The following is a 23,179-nucleotide window of genomic DNA, read 5'->3' as shown; positions in this document are numbered from 1 at the left end:
TTTCCCTGAGATGGAGTCTTGCTCTGTCATCCAGGCTGGAGTACAGTGGCACAATCTCTGCTCACTGCAACCTCTGCCTCCCAGGTTCAAGCAATTCTCCCTGCCTCAGCCTAGTCAGTAGCTGGGATTACAAGCACCTGCCACCACGTCCCGCTAATTTTGGTATTTTTTAGTAGAGACTGGTTTTTGTCATGTTAGCCAGGCTGGTCTTGAACTCTTGACCTCAGGTGATCCACCCACCTTGGCCTCCCAAAGTGCTGGGATTACAGGTGTTAGCCACTGCCCCTAGCCCCAATCCTGAATTCTTATCTTACTTTTTAATATGTGGATATTAATTAATGAAAAAAGGGTTATTTCTTTTACAATTTCCTTTTCCTGAATATGAGTGAAATTTAACATCTGTTTAGGCATTTTCAGTAATTTATATTTGTTTGCCTATAAATTTCTTTATCAATTTTTTTCCACTGCCTTATTTCAATCAGTATATAGAAATGCCATGTATTATGGCTAATTATCAAGGGTCAACTCTTTATGCAAAAGTATTTTCTCCTAGTCTGTTGTTTATTATCTTACTTCACTTATTATATTACCTTACCTAGTCTCAAATTGCAAAACAATTTTTTGATATTTTATTTCAATACCTTCAGAGTTTCGTTTTTTTGTATTAACGCTCTTATTCCATCTGGGTGTCCTGTGTCCCATTTACACTCTGTTTGTTTACTGAATTGGGGTTACTCAGGCTTTCTGTTAGGAAGAATGATTCATGTTTGCAGTACCTTCCGTGTGTCATAACTTAAGGTATGTTTTGCTCTGGTTTCTGGAAATAGGATCCATCTGCTTAACAAAGTCACCCCTCACTGGTAGCTCCTTTCTTTTTTATAGCACTAACATGTGTTTTTTGCATTTTTATATTTTCTCTTTCAATGGAATTTTGGAAGAAAATAGGACATGAATGCATATGCTTAGTCTGCCATCTGGAATGGAAGCATCTGTGTATGTATGGATTCAGAAACATTTTTATTATGAGATAAAGATACACACATAATGGGCGGGGCTCAGTGGTTCATGCTCGTTATCCTAGCACTTTCGGAGACAGAGGTTGGTGGATCACTTGAGGACAGGAGTTCGAGACCAACCTGGCCAACATGGCAAAACCCCGTCTCTACTAAAAAAAAAAAAAAAAAAAAAAAAAAAAAAAAAAAAAAATTAACCAGGCATGATGGTGGTTAATCTCAGCTACTAGGGAGGTTAAGGCTGGAGAATCACTTGAACCCAGGAGACGAAGTTTTCAGAGAGCCGAGACCGTGCAACTGTACTCCAGCCTGGGCGACAAAATGAAACTCTGTCTCAAAAAAAATAAAATAAAACAAACAAACAAAAATATATATACACATAATGGAAAATACAAAAACATACAAAGAAATAAATTCGACCCAAAATTCACTACTATATTATAAAACATGTTAAGATGTTGGTGAACTCACTTCTAGTGCTTCTAATGCATGTATGTAAAATGTTCACAGAAAATTAGGATCATAGCATATATTTAGTCTTGTACTATGTTTTTAAAACTCATATTCTGTGAGGTGTACTTGATAACCTTGAAAAACATGATGTTATAAAGATGGCTATAGAGTACTCCATCTGCGCATACTTCTCAGGAATTAATGATCAGTTTATTTTTATTAATATACTTATTTCCTAAAAAGGTACTACACTCACATGATTCAGTGCAGTGAAAATTCTCTTTCCCATCTCTCACTCCCAGTGACCCAGTTTCTCTTCCTGAAAGGCCACAGACAATACCTGGGTATTTAGTAAAGATAAAGGTGGAATTGGGTCAGAGGTTATATCCCTTTCTAACTCCTGATACAAGTTTGTTCTCCAGAAATGCATAATTTACACCCCCACCCTCATGTGAAGGCATTCCTTTAAAAAAAAAAAAAAAAAAAAACTCAATTTGCAAGGCAAGGAATGTTTTAATATGCATCTCTTTGGCCCTAAGATCAAAGAAATTGTCCACACTTCTGAACTCTTTCAGGCAGGCTGCACCTTCAGGGGCCCATTACCTGACGTTTCTCTGCCTCAGTCCACTCTCAAGTACCTCTCCTGCAGGCTGGTTATGGACCCTGGAAGCATCTGGGGTGCATGTCTATCACCGGCACTGTCAGGAATGTGCCTGCCTTCTCCCTCAAAAGCCCTGCAGCTCCTTAGAGCCCCACACATCAGTGTCTCTGGGTGGCGACAGCTGACCTGAAACCAATGCACACACACTTACCCCACTCACCTTCCCACACGCCTCGCTTAGCTTGCCACCGCTCCCTTACTGCCTAAAGCACACAGGTAACCTCTTAAGCACTGAAAAAGACAGTCGAGGGTCTCCCCTGCACCTACTTTTCCAAGCTTAAAATGGTCTGCCTGTTTCTTCTGTCACCCAAATAAAGAATAAACGTGCAGTTCCTCTACCCAGGTCTGTCCCAGATATAGGCTGGCTAAAGCTGCTCTTCACCCCTCACCACTTTCCCTGTCCTACCCAGCCCCGGGATGAATTCCAAAACCAATCTCATCCCGACTCCCTGTTTTTCTTTCAACATCCTATAATTTATTGACATTTTTGCCTCTCATTCCCCCCAGAAAAGTTCACCCTTTTAATTACAAGCATCTCAGTGGTGACTTGTGCTTATATGAAATCTTTTACGGATTTATTAATAAATGTTTAACCTTTTTGTTCTTGACAGATATACCATCGCTGTATCTTCTGGATCTCTGTACACCCAGAGCTTAATATATCTTGATTAGGTTAGAGTGCCTGGTGACTATCTTCATTTCTCACCTAGTTAGAACAAACCACCTCGCCCTCTTCTCATAGGCCGCCTGCCGGCGTCGCACCCACTCCCGCCCCTGCCTGCACCCCACCCACTTCCCGGAGACTCTGGATCCCACGCCCACATTCCTTACCTCCAATGGGGCAAGGAAGCTGCTGACTTCGGATCCCAAGTGGAGCAGTCAGATCTTGCTGGAAAACGCCGGGCAGCAGGCCCCGGACGCACGACCTGGCCCCTCCCCCATGGACGCGTGCACTGCTCTTTGTTCTCTACCTCCAGGGTTCCCAACCTCGGGGTTGTGCCTTTCAAATACCTGGGAAACTTTTCTAGCTGATGCCTAGGCCCCTCCCAACCCAGAAATTCCCATCTAATAATCTGGGGTGCAGCCTGGGCATTGAAACGCTAAGCCTAAGAGAAATCCAGGCGCATGTATCCAGTCTCCACCATCGAATTTCCAGCTTCTTAAATCTGCATGTCCAGAAAAAGAAGACAGGAGGAGTGCGGCCCACGTGGCGCGCTGGGGCCACGGCCGGCCCCACCCCCGGCGCTGCCGCCGCTGTCCCGCCCTTGGACTCGGGCTCGGGCGGCACCTGGATAAACACCTGAATCTCTCCTGAGCTCCGAGCCACGGACGCGGGTGCCTGGGACGGACAAGGCCGGCTTCTCCGCGGGCAGCCAGGGAGAGTGTCCTGGGTGAGTTGCGGAGGTCGTTGGTCTCGGGTGCTGGCTCGCGGAGGAGGTCGCGCTGGCCGGGGTCGGGCGAGGTGGCCCTTTGGGCTGGTTTCACGCTGGGGCGCGCGCAAGGGGGAGCGGGTCGCTCAGCCGCGGCCGGACCCAAAGGCGAGTTGGTGAGAACGCAGCGCCTCCGGGGAGCGCACAGCTGCCGCGTCCCTGAAGCCCTAGCTCGGGTGGCTACAGCGAACGCCAACCCCAAGCCTCCCTCCCCACCTAGAGCAGAGGGCAGGATGCCTCCCTGGACCCTCTTCTTCGGTCCATTCTGCCCAGGTTCCCTGCTGTCTGCTGCTCAGCGCCCGGACCCTATTGCCCCTTTCAGCCCAAGCTGTGATTGTCGGTCTGCCCGCTCCTTTCCACCTGGTGCCCTCAACAGAGCAGACTTGCTGCCGCGCAGTGGCCTGGGAAGCCGAGGGCACCTGTTGACTGTTGGCCGAGTTGGCGCAGTTTTGGATTGGGTAGGCCGTGAGATTAGAGACACAGAAAAGCCTTCTGCCAGATTAAATTGTATACTCTCCGTAACATTCTGGGAAAATCTTTACAGTAGAATGAAACTTTACATTCACTCTTGTTTGTAAGTATACTACTATAACCATATTTCATTGGTATAGATAGGGATTATTAATTCATATGCTTAGCAGGAACACCCGTGGAAGTTCTAGCCATTAATTATTTTACTGTCATTATGTGCCTGGCACTGTTCTAGAAAGGCCTCCATGTTATTTCCGTGCCACATTATTATGGGGACTAAGGAGCAGAGGCGGAGACATGTAAGCTGGCAGGTGCTGAAATCCAAACAGCTCCTCTTGCACCCCCTCCCCAACCCCGTGCGCCGGGAAGGGGACTTTGTGCAGGGCAATGTCTACTTTTTTTTTTTCTAGTTTGTTCAAAGGTTTCATACAAGCTAGTAGTGACCACATGATGCTCCTTAATACTTTACCTGTATTAACTAGTTTAACTCTCACAGCTCCTCTGCGTGGTAAGTATTCCTATGTACTACTGGAAACTCCCTTTTTAGAGGAGGAAACTGAGGCACAAGAGATTAAATCATTTCTAACCAAAGTTGCAGGGAAAATCAGGGATATATCTGGAATTCCAACCCAAACTTTAATCTCTAGACCTCATTGCTTGTGTGGGTACCCAGCAGGCACCCTAAAGTGCAAATGGGGAGAGGGGTAACTCAGGCTGACAAGCTCTTAGGAACCTAGTAAGCATCTGCCAAGACAGGGTTAAAATATGGACATATTTTAGGTCTTGCATCAAGCCAACATTGAGACAGTGGAATACTGAACCCTAGAATGTCTGACATTAAGAGCTTTCATGTCACCCAGGTCAGTGTTGAGACATTTGGCCACTGCTGAGGTGCTGGAGCCCTGTAATGGGAAGTAGACCTCTGTCCCTCTGCATGAATTCACATAGTGACATAAAAAGGAGCGTGGTGGTCTGAAAAAGTCCCCCTGGTGTGGATTTTCCAATGTTGGCGATGCCCAGGCTATTGTCTGAGAAGGGTGTCTAGGGTGTCCCATTACTGTGTACACAGTCTGACCCTCATCCTTGCAGATCCACAGGTACGGGCTCCATGACTGCGGATTTAAAATGAGAGTCCTTTTGCGGGACACCTTCTTTTCAAGTTCTGCAGTGATCACCCAAAAGTTACTCTGTGAACGTAAATCAGAGCAAAGATGGCAGAGAGCTGAGGTCTACTTCATCCACGCAAGGATGTAAATTTCTTCATTTGACCAAAACATCCATGTTCCTTAGAGCCAGCGTTCTTATTCTCTGGACAGCTCTGGACACACAGGCCAAACCCGCCTTAAAACAAACGATTTTGCACCTCTGCCAGGAAAGCCACTGCTCAGTATCCCTACCTCCCACCATCGTCATTTGGACATCCACTCAAAGGTCACTTTCCAGCAGACCTCTATTGCTTCCTCCCCCAAGCCCAATCTGAATCAGCTCTCCTGTCATCCTCTCTACAGCACACTGCACTTTTCTTTATAGCACTACAGCCTATAACAATGTATTTATTTGTCGAATATGTCTCTTCAACTAGATTACTTGGCTCACCTGCACAGAGATTTTGAGAGGGGACGAGACTGCCCGTCCCTTCAGCCCCACTGCCTAGATAGAACCAGCACAGGGTGGATACTCAATAAACATCACACATGAACCAACCTGGCCCTCAATAGCTAACCAGCACCGGGACAAGCCACATACATCTTCTGTCAGATCTTCTGTCTCATCTGTACAACAAGCCAGGTGGGATCAACAGCCTGGGTCACATCAATTCTTGACATTTCCTAAGGGTGTGACCATGTGCCAAGCCCTCCAATAGATGAATCTATCCACTCTTACTCATTAACAGTAACTAGGCTGACTTCAGCCAGACACTAAAGTGAAGACCTGCTGTTTTTCCTTTACTCCCCTCCCATCTCCTCACACCGGTGCCTTCGTCTGAGCCTCTCAATTGAACACCCCACTCAGAGAAGCCTCCCACCCCCAACACAGTATGCCCTCTGCTAAATATGTCTTATCTTCTCATCCTGGAGGAAATAAGACCTTCCCTTCTTTCTCAGCTAATGGTTAGTAAAGCATCTTATATACTCATTCACACTAAAGTGGGAGTAACTGGTAGCAGGAGGTAAGCACTAAGCTCTTTGTGAGTTTGTCGAGGGAAGGCCTTTTATTCATTCAGCAGACCTAGTGGATGCCTTCTTGGTGGGCAGCACTATGAATCTGAGAAATGCGATAACATCTGTAAAGCACTGGCTATACTCCAGGCATTGTGGTCACACGTGGAACATTCTCATTTCATGTGCAAAAACACCCTATGCCACAGGACCAGCATAGATGAAGAGACCAAGGCCCAAAAAGGCCAAGCGCCTCACCCCCCCACCCTCAACCCACCCTCCGCGGCCAGGAGTTCACAGGTAGGCAGAGGCAGTGCATGCCAGGAGTCCAGGTCTGCCTTTCCTCTGACCTTCGATCACACAAAGTGGTAAGTGGTGTGGAGCTGGCGGGGCGGGGACCTCGGAACCTGGGGACTGGCTATCTGGTGCTGATCACAAATCTGTCGGAAAAGGTCTAGAACCTCTGGTTACTTCCTGTCAAATGCTTTCTACAAATAGGATTTTACATTTTCCTCTCAAATCTCAGATTTTAAATAGTAATGCAAAATTAAAGAAAAAGAATGCAAATGAGAAAACACAAACATCAAAGGAGGGAAAAGCAAAACCAGAGAGGTAGTAATTACGTCATAAACATTGTGATGTGGTCAAGACTTTGAACATAAAATCAGCCAACATGACTCGTGATTATTATGAAGAAACGCTACCTATGAGGAATAATGAACGTATTCTTTGTGTTAAGTTTGGGTGTGGTGGTTACAGTTCCTGGTTAACACACAGTTCTGTTGTGTACTGCACATAGCAGGCATGCAAATAACGTGCTGAGCCTGCAGCCAACTAAGAAAGTTGAACAAGTATTGTCCCTGTGGCTTCCTCCTCCCCCTTCTGAATTCAGGGTCTGCTACCAGGAGAGCTATTTAAATCACATATCTCAGATACTTTCATTATTTCAGAAATGGGAGCTCTGTGAAGTAAGCAACTCAGAGGAAATGGACAACGAAGTCTTCATGTGAACCTGTCTTTCTTCACAGGTGTCAGCCAGAACATGTCTGTCAACCTGCAGTCATCAAAGAAACTGTTCATTTTCTTAGGAAAATCACTGTTTAGTCTTCTGGAGGCTTTGATTTTTGCCATACTCCCAAAGCCACGGAAGAACGTTGCTGGTGAAATAGTCCTCATCACGGGTGCCGGAAGTGGAGTTGGAAGGCTCTTAGCCTTGCGATTTGCCCGGCTGGGATCTGTGCTTGTTCTCTGGGATATCAATAAGAATGGGAACGAGGAAACATGTAAGATGGCTCGGGAAGCTGGGGCCACAAGAGTGCACGCCTATACCTGTGATTGCAGCCGAAAGGAAGAAGTGTATAGAGTAGCCGATCAGGTAACTCTTGCATGTTTACTATTACGATTTGACATACATCACATTCTTTTTCATTTGCCTTTCTCAGTGCCTATTAGCCTGTTTCCAATGTCCCTTTAATTTAAAAAAGATAATGGGAGAGCAGAAATCGGGATTTTTGAATTCTTAACTGTATGCAAGACACTGTACTAACCACCATGTGTATATTATAACCTTATAAAGTAAAACCCATTATTAACCCCACTTCACAAGTTAGGTGAGTGAGGCTTAGGGCAGGCATGTAGCTTACCTAAGAAGCACAGCTAGTAAGCAGAAAGACTATAGCTTCCCCTTGCATCTATTGACACCTGAGTACCTGCTTCTAACATTACACTGCACTGACCGTGCTGGCCCCTATTACAGTGTAAGTTAATGCGGAGACAGAGACATCCTTCTTTGAGGATAAAGAAATCGAGATACAGAGACATGAAATAGCCTATCCAGGGGTCACAGAGCTGGTACGTGACAGAGCCAGGATTTGAATCCATAGTCAGTCTGATTTTAAACTTAGACTGTGTCCACCCTACCACAGTACCCTACGTTTGAATGTGCATTACTCTTAAAGAGTCATAAGAAAATCGGAATCTTTTATTCATCCTGAAGACTCAGCTACATTTGCTTGCGTGGTGTTTCTACAGAGACACATAAAACTTTCAGGAAACCAAAGCTCCGACATCAGATGGTAAGGATTTTCTTACCATCGTAGAGGCATGTGCCTGTCCCTACAAGGATTTTTATGTCCTCACATTGCCTTGGGTGCTTCCCTCATCACTCTCCAAGGACACTTTGTCTGTGCCTCCCAGAATTGCCCAATTTATGGAGAAGGGAGGAAGCAAGCAAGCCTGCCGTGAGCAGCCTGACTACCTTGTAAAGTTCCTCCATAGTGTCTACGCCCAACCAGGATTCCCTTGCTAAGGTTTGCAGGTCCCTGGCAGGTGAGTTTTTGACTTTCAAGTTTGTCTTTACATTTTACATCTCTACTACCACAGGCTGCCCGGTATGTTGGGAGATCCACACCCAACAAGTTTGCTCGGGTCTACGCTGGAGTTACTCTTCCAAGCACAGCTGATCTCACAAATTCAGCTACTTAGAAATTAAGCACCAATCACCTAGCATGTTGACTTACACTGACTACAAACAATTTATCTGGCCAATCTTAAGCAATAACTGGTTGATATGCAAACAATGAAGACTGTCAGCTATGGATAAACTAGTATGAAGCACTCTATAAATAAATATCTCCCTTTCCATTTTCCCTGTATCTGTGATTTAGTTCTGCCCCAGGTGTTTGGCTTCAGACACAGCCAAACATGTCATATTACTCGCTTATTATTTGGTTTCTATCACGGTAGGGTCTTGGAGGGAATTACTTGTGTGCTCCTCTAAATTCAGGAGAAGGAAATTACTCCCCATCCTTATAAACCCACCATGTCCACTTTTTATTCAGGATAGAAGGAAGGTACCAGAGAATTTTTTAAGGAGTAGCCCGTAGATGAGCAATCAAAGAGAAAACTTTCAGAGTGATGTGACAGCATTTTGTCTCTGCTGAGTCTCCGATAACTTTGAGAGCTAGTGTCCCTAGGTCATAGCTTAGCCCTGAGTTCAGAAAGTCCATCCTTGGAGAGAAGAAAACCAGCCAGTTGATGAAAACAGAACAGGCAGATTCTAGTCTGTGCTATGTGTTTAAAATATATACAGTCAGGCACCATATAATGACACTGTGGTCAGTGATGGACCACATACAAAACGGTGATCCCACATTATGGGACAGAATGTTACAGTATTTTTGCTGTCCCAATGTTCTATGTTTAGACATGTTTAGATACACAAATACTTACCAACGCGTTACAGTGGCCTTCAGCATTCAGTGTAGTAACACACTGTACAGGTGGGTACCCTGGGAGCAATAGGCCCTACCAGATGGCCTAAGATGTGTAGTAGGCGCACATCTAGGTTTTTTAAGTTCACTCTGTGATCTTCACACAGCGACCAAGTCACCTAACAAGGCACTCCTCAGAATGTATCTTTATTGTTAAGTGATTTATAACTGTATTTTCTTTTTCCCTCCATTTATTCCCTAATCCAGGCCCTTCTCCATGTGTGTGAGGTCTTGATCTGTATCACACTTGGCTATAATGAAAGCGTTCTTATGTTCCATCACATTGATTAAAATGAAATGTCACATACAAAGCACAGAACAAAGTTAATAACTACTGAGTAGAAGAACAGCTCTAACTGTAAACGGAAAGTAGCATTTCAATGATAGAATTGTTTTAAAAAGAGAAAAATGGGAAAAGTGCATCGAAATTTGATCTCTGGTACACTGTAGACTCAGCAATGGAAATCAACCAAACAGTATTTATTTATTTATTTGTTTGTTTGTTTATTGAGATGCAGTCTTGCTCTGTCACCCAGGCTAGAGTGCAGTGCTTGATCTCTGCTCACCGCAACCTCCACGTCCCGGGTTTAAGCGATTCTCCTGCCTCAGCCTCCCAAGTAGCTGGGACTAGAGGCACGTGCCATCGTGCCTGGCTAATTTTTTGTAATTTTAGAAGAGACAGGATTTTGCCATGTTGGCCAGGCTGGTCTCGAACTCCTTCCTGTCCTCAAGTGATTCACCTGCGTTGGCCTTCCAGAGTGCTAGAATTACAGGTGTGAGCCACTGCGCCCAGCCCCAAACTGTATTTTTAGAGTACATAAACTCAGGATGAATTAACCAGGATTAAAAAAAAAAAAAAAAAAAAAAAAAAAAAAAAAAAAAAAAAAAAAAAAAAAAAAACAGAAAACTATAGGAAAATAAAACCTAGATCATATAAGGAATTACTACATTGGTGGTGTTGCTCTTCTTATTCAATTCAGGTGAAAAAAGAAGTTGGTGATGTTTCCATCCTCATCAACAATGCCGGAATCGTAACAGGCAAAAACTTCCTTGACTGTCCAGATGAGCTTATGGAAAAGACGTTTGATGTGAATTTCAAAGCACATTTATGGGTAATGATTATTTCTTCTCATTATAAATGTAAAGTTACTCTGGGATTTTGATCTTTCCTCTTGCTCTTTCACAATATTATTAGCGTCTAAGAAAGCACAGACTTCTCAATTTTGGACCTGTCCTGGTCTATGCAGTTGTCCTCTCCTGATCCCACTTAATCTACAGCCCCCAGAACCTCTGCTCAGGGAATCATCCTCATGGTCCTATTACTAGGATTGATTAGGTCCTACTACTAGTATTGATTAGCTGCAAATGTTAAATGTTAAAGAATACTCCAGGCAGCTCACATATTTTCAGTGAGATAAGGGATCATAAAACTTAAAAGTTTTGCTCCAGGCTACGTAGTGGGTAACTGCACTTAGACACGACAGCGTAGCTTTGTAATTTGCCTAAGCCGGGACACTTTTGAAACTGAAATGCAGCATTATTAATGAGCAAGTGTGAATCAGCTCTGCTATGGGCGAACCAAAACCTACAGTCACCTCCGTTAGTACCCAACCAGAGAAACGGGAGGTTCCACCAGTAGCTCTGGTTATCACCTGATGCCAGCACTAAAAGCACAGCCCTGACTTCTAAAGTTACCCACTCAATTCCAGAAGTTGCATTTTTCTGGCCTTTGCTGAGACCAGCCATCTTGGGCCTCCCCATACCACGCATGCACCTTGCTGCCTCTCCCGGATATTTTTTTTTTAAGTTTTATTTTTGTTTTATTATTTTATTTTAATTTTTTGAGACAGAGTCTCACTCTCTCTCCCAGGCTGGAGTGCAGTGGTGTGATCTCAGCTCACTGCAACCTCTGTCTCCCAGATTCAAGCGATCCTTGTGCCTCAGCCACCTGAGTAGGTCGGATTATAGGTGCACTCCACCACACCCAACTAATTTTTTTAATAGAGACAAGGTTTCGCCATGTTGGCCAGGCTTTGACAATTGAGACAACTGTCTTGAACCCTGGCCTCAAGTGATCCTCCTGCCTCGGCCTCCCACAGTGCTGGGATTCCAGGCGTGAGCCACCACACCCAGCCTGGCTTTGCGTTCTTTTCCTACTTTTTCTCTCTTCTTCTAGATCTTCCTTAAATGCTAGTGTTTCCCTGGCTCCCACCACCCCTCATGTCCTCTCGTTTTCTTTACTTTTTCTGGGCAAGTTCCTGTACATGCTTTGAGCATCTGCACATTGCCAGGCACAAAGACAGTGACTTAATTGCTAGAGCATCCGAGAGCTACCTGAAGGCAGGGCACTCAAAGATGGTGTCCCTGCTGAGAAGTGTCCCCACTCACGACAGCCCCCAGATTGTTCTGCCGCACTGCTTCCTTTTGCTTTGTTTTGATTTCCCACCCCTCTCTACCTGTTAATTTCTCTCTGAGACTTATTGCAATGCAGGCAAACAAGTGAGGCTTGTCCTTTGTAAGAGATCCCTTTTCTCACCCCCTTGTCTTTGGATGTGATTACTTACTCCCTTGTTTCGGAAGACGTCTTCTTTCCAAGCTCATTTTTTCCCCCATTTATTTATTGTATTGCATTTCAGGTTTTGGGGTACACGTGAAGAACATGCAAGATTGTTGCATAGGTACACACGTGGCAGTGTGATTTGCTGCCTTCTTCCCCATCACCTACATCTGGCATGTCTCCCCCTGCTATCTCTCCTATCTCCTTTACCTCCTTTCTCCAGGCCCCCAGTCAAGGGTGAAGGTGTTGGACAGTACACAGATGTGCCCTCTTTCTAACCGACATTCTGTTCTATGAAATGGAACAAAAATAAGAAACTTATTTTAAAAAGTAGTGGTGAGCTTAAAACAAAGCCTTCTTTTAAAATGGAAGCCAACAGCTGAATGTCCTGTGAACAGTGTTCAGGGAAAATTTGAAACTCAGAACCAAGCTAAGGAGAGAGAAGGCAATCTAAATCTGAAGCATCATGTTTGCGAGGTTTGGGGTGGTGGCTGCTACAACAGAGGTTTTCCCCTACTCCTTCCATTCTTGTCTTAATACTGTGTTGTTAAAAGACAAATGTGAGCAAAAACGTAAGTCTGAATAAATTATTTTAATAATACTGGAATTGCCATAAGAAAAAAAGCTGATTTAACAGACTAAATAGATTAAAATGATTACTTTCCAGGTGTTTAAGTGTTCATATCCCCATACCATCAGATACTTTTTGAGCTGAAAAAAAGATTTTTTAATCACATAATTATAGAAACATCTGAGAAAATTTGCAATGTGGCATTAAACGTTAAAAGTTTTCCTTTGTCTTCGTAGACTTATAAAGCCTTTCTACCTGCTATGATTGCTAATGACCATGGACACTTGGTTTGCATTTCAAGTTCAGCTGGATTAGTTGGAGTAAATGGGCTGGCAGGTGAGAAAAACATAGCAATTTACAATTGCAAAATTCCCTGTAACTTTAGCTTGCATAATAGCTCTGAATAATTAGCATTGATTTAATACCCTAATGATAAGCGATAATAAACTAACAAGTATAGTCAATTAAGTGGTTGAGAACTTCATCATGCAGCAAAACTGCCCATCAAATAGACTTACGTGAAATTGGACCGTGCCCTTTGGAATCATTAGGTCTTATACAGTCCCCTATGTTTGAAGGAGAGGCCTCACTGATAAACTTTTTGTGCAAGTGATCAACATAACAACTGTCCCCCAAACTTCACACGGGCACTGTTACAGGATGGTAAGGAGAATGACCCTGTCTTCTCCTAAAGTTTCCTTTAAGTGGTCGCCCCACTGCTATGAGTTTGGATAAAGTTTCTTCACCTCAAGAAACCTAAAGTAACTGCTTTGTTTTTCCGCTGGTGAAGACCTGCAAGAAGTGGGAGGGATTTTTATCTCCCTTGCAACAGCCAACTGACTTGACAGTGGCAGGAGGGGGCAGAGAGGTCCTTCAAGACCCTCAACCAAGGAGGCCCAACTTGGGAGCTGGCTCTAGAAGGAACAGAAAGCTTGACCTAACTGACCAGGGCGTCCCCTAGAGCCAATGTCCCAGATCCTGGCTTACAAGGACTGCCAAAACTCAGGCTACAGAACTGTAGCAGCAACATTCCGATAACAGACAAGCCAGTTTGCCAGTTGGGTGCTTCCTAATGCTTTTGAGCAAGTGGCATAGTTCAAGATTCACAAAACCAGTCTTAGCTCCGTATGTCTATTACATGAATAGGTTTTTCAGAACCACCAGTCATCCCAAATATCACCAGTGTATCCTCCCTATGACCCAGGACTTCCCTTCCTCTCTCCTTCTTAGAATTTATCAGATATCATTCTTACCTCTCTCATATATATGTTAAGTCACGGGCCTTCGAAATCATTCAGGTGTATTTACAGCTCCTGTCAATCCTTTTCAGACCGAATATTCCTGTCCTCAGATACAAGACTCTCCCACCCGCAGCTCATCTTAGAAACAAGTGTTTGTATTTCCCACCATGTGAGTCTTGACTCCCCTGCATCAGAGCCACCAGGGCTGCTAGTTTAGCATGCAGATTCCTTGGGTCATGGGCCATATCTGCTCATCAGAATCTCACGAGTCAAGGGAATCAGTGAGCTGCAGGTATACCTGATGACTCCAATGACTCTAGAAAGTGCGCTGGACTTCTCCTCCCACTCCCCTGTCTCTAGCCTCTGACCCACTGTCTGGACAGCACTGGGACTGGACAGCCCCATGCCTGGCACTTATAAACTGGCTCTTGCCAGTTGTAGTAGCTGCACCATAACATAGCAAATTAAATATGCCTCTTCTGACTGTGAGGGACAAGGAGAGTGTTAATGTTCCTCAATGCCACTTCTTCTCCAAACTTTTTTTTTTGAGACGGAGTTTCACTCTTGTTGCCCAGGCTGGAGTGCAATGGCGTGATCTCGGCCCACCGCAACCTCCGCCTCCTGGGTTCAAGTGATTCTCCTGCCTTAGCCTCCTGAGTAGCTGGAATTACAGGCATGCGCCGCCGTGCCCAGCTAATTTTGTATTTTTAGTAGAGACAGGGTTTCTCCATATTGGTTAGTGTGGTCCCGAACTCCCGGCTTCAGGTGATCCACCCGCCTTGGCCTCCCAAAGTGCTGGGATTACAGGCATGAGCCACAGTGCCCCGCCTCTTCTCCAAACTTTTTCACTTAGTCAACTGCATAGTCAGATGTTTTGTTAAAACAAGTATGATTAAAGACTGAAAGCTAGGAGGCCGGATGCAGTGGCTCACGTCTGTAATCCCAGAACTTTGGGAGGCCAAGGCGGGCAGAACATGAGGTCAGGAGTTCAAGACCAGCCTGACTAACATGCTGAAACCCCATCTCTACTAGAAATACAAAAATTAGCCGGGCGTGGTGGCTCATGCCTGTAATCTTAGCTACTCAGGAGGCTGAGGCAGGAAAATTGTTTGAACTCGGGAGGCAGAGGTTGCAGTGAGCTGAGATCATGCCACTGCACTCCAGCCTGGGCGACAGAGTGAGACTCATCTTAAAAAAAAAAAAAATGGAAAGCTCAAAATGGACGCAAATGCCACTTTCCACTGTTCCCTCCGCCCCAACCCTACATTTTCAAGGTATTTAAGAGGTGGAAGTTGAAGCTACCAAATCCTTTGTTTTTTTTCTGGAAGTGAAGGAAAGAGTTATAGTTGGAAGAAAACTTGAGCTGAGAGCCACAACCCATGCTGGCCTCTCTTACCTATATTCCTACGTCAGTCAGTGTTTCATTTCTTTTTTTGAATGTCTTCATGCCCCAATGGGATTGCAATGTTTTGAGACGAGGCCCCATATAAGAACTAGCACAGGGGCTGGCAATGCATTGTCTTATAAGTAAGTCAGGCAATGTGACCTGAGGCAGGGTCTCTGCACCCTTCTTGTGCTGGAGTCCACTTGGTCATTGTCAGATGACCCCGACCTTCAGTTAACCGTGTCCCTTCCCACTCCCTGCTCAGTTCTCCCAGTGGGAGTAGACCCACATGACACGAAAGGAGAACTCTGAAATAGTTGTCTCATTTTCTGCTGCTGTTAGTGTTATGGGTAAACCTTAATGTAATGCCATTTTAAAATGTTGGAATATACATTATCATGCTTTGTCTTTTTCAGATTATTGTGCAAGTAAATTTGCAGCCTTTGGGTTTGCTGAATCTGTATTTTTAGAAACATTTGTCCAAAAACGAAAGGGGATCAAAACCACGATTGTGTGCCCATTTTTTATAAAAACTGGAATGTTTGAAGGTTGTACTACAGGGTAAGTATGCCCTTTGATTGCAAAGAATCTACACTCTTAAAAATGATTTACTATCTCTTTTATTTTCTTCTTTTTTTTAAAGTTGTTTAAAAGGTATTTGTCTGCAATTCAGTATGATTTGTAAATGGTTTCAGAATTCTGTCTTTCTTCGTATGTGTTTGTGTGAAGGATACCAAGTTGAATGGGAATGGTTTATCAAGGCAGTATCTCTCTGGCCCTCGATCTGCTCCTCCATCTCCCAGGCTCTCCTGTCCATGTCCCCTTCCTGCCATCCAATGTCATTCTGTCCCCTCTCTGATTCCAGAAGGACTAGAAATCATTGAATAGACACTGTCTTGGTCATATAAAAGGCACTACCATAATGGAATATCATACACTAGGTGGCTTAAACCACAAAAATGCCTTTCTCACAGTTCTGGAGGCTAGAAGTCCAAGATCAAGGTGCTGACAGGCTCTTCTCAGACGGCACTAATCCCATTCATGAGGGCTCCACGCTGGTGACCTAGTTACACCTCAAAGACCCCACCTCCAAATGCCATCACATTGGGAGTTTAGGCTTTAACATGTGAGTTTTGTGGGGAGACACAAATACCTGGTCCATAGCAGTCACAGATGCCCAATTCTGTATCTCATGGAGACTACAGGCAATGTGTTTTCAACAACTTACCTTACAAACGTTTGGAACATTTGTTTAATATGATTTCACATATATGTATATTGCATTATCAAGGTATTAATGAGAATCATCCTCTTTCATCTCATATTTTAGTTGTGTTACTACTTACTGCATTGACACATTAACAATAAGGGAGTAAATATAAAAACAGATGAAATCTGAAAAGGAAATAAATAAGTGATAAAGTCTTACAATCTTTTATCCTTAATTTGAAAAGTTACCTTCATTAATTTGTGAATTTGGCCTTTGCGGTTTTTTTTTAATTGTTGTTGTTTTATATCCTAGCTGTCCTTCTCTGTTGCCAATTCTGGAACCAGAATACGCAGTTGGAAAAATCGTAGAAGCTATTCTACAAGAAAAAACGTACTTGTATATGCCAAAGTTGTTATACTTCATTATGTTTCTTAAAAGGTAATTACTTCAGCTTCTATTACTTCCCTAACATGCCAGTCTACCATTTACTCCAAATCCCGCCAGGAGAAGCCACTTTAAAAATTCCCGATAAAGCTGGGTGCAGTGGCTCACGCCTATAATCCCAACACTTTGGAAGGCTGAGGTGGGCAGATCACCTGAGGTCAGGAGTTCGAGATCAGCCTGGCCAACACGGTGAAACCCCATCTCTACTAAAAATACAAAAATTAGCCAGATGTGGTGACGCACACCTGTAATCCCAGCTACCCGGGGAGCTGAAGCACAAAAATCACTTGAACCCGGGAGGCAGAGGTTACAGTGAGCTGAGATCGCACCACTGCACTTCAGTCTGTGTGGCAGAGCGAGACTCTCTTGAAAAAAAAAAACTGATAAATTAAAATTCATTAATTTACTTCTACCAAGTCCTGTTAATCCCATCATTGGGCCCATTGTAGAAACAATCCCAAATTTACATAGTTGCAGTGCCCCACATGAGTCAAGAAAATGGGGTCCAACCCTTCCTTGCCACCTTAGTATCGAATTATTCTGAAAAAGAAGTGGATGTACTGACAGATGGAGAGACTGAAATGACTTTTTAGGAGAGATTTTCTTGTGCTCATGATAAAATGGTCCTAGGGAATAGAGATCGTGTCCATGCCTCCTCAAGTACAGGGCCCCAAAGTCAAGGCCAGATAGTAAGCCAAGTGCTACAGCATTTTGTGGTATGGGTACAATTGGCAATATATAATAAATTTTAGCTCTAGGTTGGTGAAAGAATTTGAGGGAAAAACCTTAAAAGCAAACCACCTCTTAAAAGCACAAGAAAGGGCTGGAAGCAGTGGCTCACGTTTGTAATCCCAACACTTTGGGAGTCCAAGGTGGGAGGATTGCTTGAGGCCAGGAATTCGAGACTAGCCAGGTAACATAGAAAACCTCATCTCTACAAACATAATAAATAAATAAGCCAGGCCTGGTGGTGCATGCCTGTAGTCCCAGCTACTTGAGAGGCTGAGGCAGGAGAACTGCCTGAGCTCAGGAATTTAAGGGCTCGTGCACACTTGTAGTCCCAGCTAGTCAGGAGGCTGAGGCAGGAGTATTGCTTGAACCCAGGAGTTTAGGCTGCATTGAGCTATGATCAGATCACTGCACTCCATCTTGAACAACAGAGTGAGACCCTGTCTCTTAAAAAATAAAAAAGTACAAAAAGCATTCTTATGCACCCTTCCCTGCTCTCCATAAAGTTTCAGTGCTGAAATTCATAGGCACTAAATGAACATTTGACCCAGCTACAAGGATAGTCGTGCTGAACTGCCGATTCCTGCTGTCTGAATCCATTTTCTAAACTGTAATGGATCATTTAATTAAATATTTCCTCACCGGGCTTTCTGCTATGTGAGGAAGCACCTTGAGTTGAAATCTGTCTAGTTTGAACTTTCCGTTGTTGGTTGGTGCTTCTCCCCCAGCTCCACATGCAATTCCATCAGTCTTGCCAATAACAATTCCTCAGTTATTTGAAAATAGATACTATACTTCACATCCACCACATGGCCAGCAGCCGTTGCCCATCCTGTGGACAGAAATTTCTTATCTCATTAGCTAATTATATCTACTTTGTGCAATGAACCAAATGTCATTCTTGCATCCTATCATTTTTCCAGGCTTCATCTGGCGTGGGAGGAATTTGAATGCCTGACTGAGGCTGTGTGGGGCAGAGCAAAGGGTCTTTGACAAGCAGTTTGAAATCCAGGCTTATGTTCCCACTATTTACTAAGTCTGTGACTCTGAGCATGCGCTTTATTCTCCAGGCCTTGGCTTCCTCATTTACAATGTAGATACAATGTTTGTCATAGCTTATAGATTTGTGTAAGGCACTGTTTATTGTGGGGGGGGCATGCATTCACAACACGCTAAGTTCTTCTTGCCTAAAGCAGATTACAGTATAGTAATGCCAATCGTAAGAAAATGGAACTTAATTTTTCTACTTCAAATAACTGTGGAGATTATGTTTAATTTTATGACATACTAGTTATGGGACACGTTTTGAGAGAGGGCTAGATAGCTGCTGAGTAAGCTAAAGGCAACGTGAAGAAGCTCAGTAAAGGCAATCACATCAAGCACTCCACCAAACATTCATTCAGCAAACGTTCAGAGAGTGCTGTGTGTGTCATGAATCGCCACCATCCAAGGATCTGGGGTCGGGGTTACAGCAAAGAACAAGATAGACAGTAGTCCCTGCTCATGTGGAAATCACTTCCTATTGGGTGAGGGGACAGAAAAGAAACAAACAAGTAAAGTAGGCCGGGCGCGGTGGCTCAGCCTGTAATCCCAGCACTTTGGGAGGCCAAGGCAGGCGGATCATGAGGTCAAGAGATCGAGACCATCCTGGCCAACATGGTGAAACCCCATCTCTACTAAAAATACAAAAATTAGCTGGGCGTGGTGGCAGATGCCTGTAGTCCCAGCTACTCGGGAGGCTGAGACAGGAGAATCGCTTGAACCCAAGAGGCAGAGGCTGCAGTAAGCCGAGATCGTGCCACTGCACCCCATCCAGCCTGGCAACAGAGTGAGACTGCATCTTAAAAAAGAAATAATAATAAGGTAAAAGAAAAAGATCATAAGTGCTCTGAAGAAATACAAAGCAGGAAAAGGGAAAAAGGAAATCCCACAGTGGAAGGTAGACTGGTGCAACTTGAGATTTACTTTTTTTTTTAATTTTGCTTATTTAATATTTTTTGGAGACAGGGTCTTGCTCTGTCACCCAGGCTAGAATGCAGTGGTGTGATCATAGCCCACAGCAGCCTCAAACTCCCAGGCTGAAGCCATCCTCCCATCTCAGCCTTCCAAATAGCTGGGACGACAGTTGTGCACCATTATATGCAGCTTATTTATTTTTATTTTTTTAGAAATGGGGTCTGGCTATGTTGTCCAGGCTGGTCTCAAATTCCTGGCCTCAAGCAATCCTCCCACCTCAGCATCCCAAAGCGCTGGTATTAAAAGCATGAACCACCACACCTGGGCAGGATTTAATTTTAAGAATGGTGTTTGGTGGGTGGAGAGGGGTCTCATAAAGAAGGTAGTACTTGACCAGAGACCTGAAGCTGTGGAGGGGATGAACCACCTGGAGACCTTGGGGTGCCCAAACAGGGTGACAGGGAGCATGGGGTCCTTTCCTTTACCCCTACGTTAGGATGAGTCTCAGGTTTCCTGTGCCTGCTTTGTTTCCTTGCTCTGCAGTACTGAATGCTAAGGTCAGTGGAGCAGAGTGCTCTGTTGAAATGATGGTCATGAGTATATATCAGCTTGCAGAAGAGCAAGTGGGGGTGGAGAAGATGAACATGTTAGTTCAGTCTTGCCCAAGGTTTGAGGAGCTATTGCATCTCATCCTCACAGTAGTCCCAGAAAGGCAAACTGATGACCTCATGTTACAGTTGAGGAAATTGAGGCCTGCAAGCTGAGTCAGTTGCCTAAGCTGGCATAGCAAATGACAGAGCTAGGATTCCAGCCAGGCTCATCTACCCACAAAGCCCCTAACTACACCACAAGACTTCACTTCTTCCTCTGTGTCATTGTACAGTGGAGTGATACTTTGGAAATCGAAATGAGAAATGAATTGCATAACTGAAGCAAAGCCACAGGACCTGCCAAGGCCCTGGGCAAGCATCCTCCGATATAGTAAGCAAGGCCCAGTGACCCTGAGGCAGGTAGCACTCATGCAGAATAGTGTGTGCGTGAGTGAATGATTTCATCTGCAGCAAGAAGTGACACTGCTTTTCAGCAGAGCTGGTAAAGATGCTGCCATGAATGATAAACAAGAGCATTTATTCTTGCGTTCTCTTTAGCTTTTTGCCCCTCAAAACAGGACTGCTTCTAGCTGACTATTTGGGCATGTATCATGCAATGGATGGCTTCATTGGCAAAAAGAAGAAGCTCTAAAGACCAACTCTATGGCTGATGTCATCTGATACACGATGTTACATAATACGTACTTCAATGAAGAAGCGTATTTTTGTCTGACAGAGGAATACATCTGGAGACCACAAGTACCATTCCTATTCTGTTACCTGGACTAGAATTTTCAACCAGTGCCTTTGAAAATCATGTTGCTATCACCTTTTTGGTTGAGTTTTGGTTTTTTCTTTTTCTATTTTTTTTTTTTTTCCGAAAATGAAGACAGCCCATTTTTGTCATTTCCATTTATACAGATGTAAGAAAGTAATATGCCTTGTCCACGAGCTTCCCTGAGCTTTGGTGGTTGGGGAAGTGGTTCAAATGGAGCCGGTGGCTGTGGTTGACCTGCCTTAGGGAGCAGGGCTGAGGGGCAAAGAGAACATCTGGGTATCTAGCTGGAACAGCCTCTCTGCCTAGGACACACAGGTCTGAATTCCCACCGCTTTGCTCTCCGCTCTGGCCTTTTTGAACCTGTAACCACCTCATGTAGAAAAGGCCTGCCTCCCATCCCCTTCTTTCCAAAACAGCTACACAAATGCTTACTTCTGAATGCACTGGATACTCAGACCACGTGCCAGTCTGGCTAAAGGCCCATCAAGCACCATTGTGGCCGAGAGCCTTACTGGGCATTGCCTGAACGCCCTTCATAGGCCGTGATCCTAGACCAAGCTCTTAAATAGAATCACTTTTGTTTCCTAAAAGAGATCAAAGAATGGTTGCTTCTTACTTTGAAGATGAAATTCTACTAAGTTAGGTTTTTTGCTATTTATTGATCCAAAAAATATATTCATGCAATTAATTTTAAGTGTTTAACTTTGTATTTCAAGTTGGGATTTAGGTTGAGGCATTTTTCTGCAGAATGGGCAATTTTATGCATTTATATTCATCAGTGCTGCCCTCACTTCGGATCTATTGTATTCTTACAGTTTAATCAACTGGCAAAGTGCTTTCATGCTTTGGAGATTAACTATAAAAGCAAGATTAAGAAAAATATGTTAATTACCATATCCCTGGAACTCCTTCCCAGGCTGGCAGGGGCAGCTTTGCAAGAGAAACAGCAGCCTTTTTCTCTTCCCTCTTGTGGGGAGCAAGGAAGGGATGAGCAGTGCCTTGGGAGACCCGTTAAGAGTCTTAGCGAATTGAGAGTTTGACTACCTTGGGTGTAAATGCTATCATCGGGGTGGCAGTCCCAGGGAGTATGAAATCTAGATTTGCCTTGAGTCACCTGCACGAACCTGACAGCCCTGTCCTATATTTTCTTTCCATTCAGAAACCCTTTTAAAAAAAACAAACTTGTTTTATGATAATATTGTAACAATCACAACTAACATTTACTGTGCCTGGCAGTATTGCACAAATACCAAATTAAGTATTTGACAAACATTATTTCATTAAACAAGACTGTTGTTGATCGTTACTCAAAGAATGATGAAGGTGTTTCGTGTATGCCAAAGAATAAAGGTGTTTTATTTCACATAGTGACATCTTACTCAACTGTAGATGTGTACAGAGAGGATCAAAGGCCCTCTTCAACTAACCCACTGATGTTCCAAATCCTTGGTGAACAAGGTTAATTAAGAGAGCACAATATTGCTCAATATTACAATTCCAGAAGCATATCTTCTAGGGTCCTGTCTATTTAGTAGAAGAATAAAGCTCAGACTCTTTGGGAATTCAGTACAGCAAAGGTCCAGGAGCACTGTAGGATCCCCCACATCATAACAGCATTAATAGCAATTATTTCTAATTGGAATGCAGCTTGGCTGGACTGCAACAAAGGCCTGAAATCCAATTGTGGTTTTACAATACCCATAAAATTGTCTAAACAAATTCAGATTTACCTGAGACGCTTCTATGGGAAGAGACCACATGTAAATTAGAGGATTCTAGAGGACACTAAATAGCGAGGTGATTTAATGCTCTGGGGAGTGAGGAGTGCTCTCAGCGTGTGTGTCATGCCTGTTTCCATCCGATATTTAGTCCTAATGAAGCCATGACCAAGAGCCCAACACCTAAGCAAGCCTGAGGAAATGGAGAACTACATGGCCAGGGCAGTGCCCCATGCCCGGGCATTCTGTGCTGCAGGAGGATCTTCCAGCATCTTGAACTCACCGAGCCTCTCCAAAGCAGAGAAGAATTCTTACTGCAAGGAGGAGTTTGGTTGGGTAAAAATGAGTTCCACGCACTGTGTGTGTCTGTGTCTGTGTGTGTGTGTGTGTGTGTGTGTGTGTGTGGTTTTACATTGTGATGCTGTCTTAGTCCATTGGGACCACCATAACAAAATGCCACAGACTGGATACTTTAAACAACAGAAATTTATTTCTCAGAATTCTGGAGGCTGGGAGTCCAAGATCAGGCTGCCAGCTGATTC

At 44.0% G+C, this 23,179-nt stretch overlaps 1 protein-coding gene across 2 annotated transcripts; it reads left to right on the top strand.

Annotated features, from left to right (window-relative positions):
* Nucleotides 1-2,808: 2,808 nt before the first annotated feature.
* SDR16C5 (short chain dehydrogenase/reductase family 16C member 5) lies at nt 2,809-22,225 on the top strand. 2 transcript variants are annotated; one of them, XM_017531833.2, is made up of 8 exons: nt 2,809-3,518; nt 6,397-6,555; nt 7,216-7,562; nt 10,440-10,571; nt 12,824-12,923; nt 15,629-15,773; nt 16,735-16,860; nt 20,700-22,225. In XM_017531833.2, exons 3-8 carry the CDS (start codon nt 7,230-7,232, stop codon nt 20,791-20,793), a joined length of 930 nt encoding a protein of 309 aa, XP_017387322.1. In that variant the 5' UTR covers nt 2,809-3,518; nt 6,397-6,555; nt 7,216-7,229; the 3' UTR covers nt 20,794-22,225. The 2 variants fall into 2 exon arrangements, with proteins under 2 accessions (XP_017387322.1, XP_017387324.1); XM_017531835.2 differs by lacking the exon at nt 6,397-6,555.
* The last annotated feature ends 954 nt before the right edge of the window (nt 22,226-23,179 follow it).

This window comes from Cebus imitator, unplaced genomic scaffold (assembly GCF_001604975.1).
Source record: "Cebus imitator isolate Cc_AM_T3 unplaced genomic scaffold, Cebus_imitator-1.0 Scaffold73, whole genome shotgun sequence".
Classification (NCBI taxonomy): domain Eukaryota; kingdom Metazoa; phylum Chordata; class Mammalia; order Primates; family Cebidae; genus Cebus; species Cebus imitator.
Note: the sequence above shows the minus strand (reverse complement) of the source record. Positions and strands in the feature narration are given on the sequence as shown.

Excerpts from the sequence above, each read along its gene's own strand:
- SDR16C5 (XM_017531835.2), top strand. The coding sequence starts at position 7,230 with ATGTCTGTCAACCTGCAGTCATCAAAGAAACTGTTCATTTTCTTAGGA. Across the intron at positions 10,572-12,823 it reads ATTTCAAAGCACATTTATGG|ACTTATAAAGCCTTTCTACC; the intron begins GTAATGATTATT and ends TTGTCTTCGTAG. Across the intron at positions 16,861-20,699 it reads TTCATTATGTTTCTTAAAAG|CTTTTTGCCCCTCAAAACAG; the intron begins GTAATTACTTCA and ends CGTTCTCTTTAG.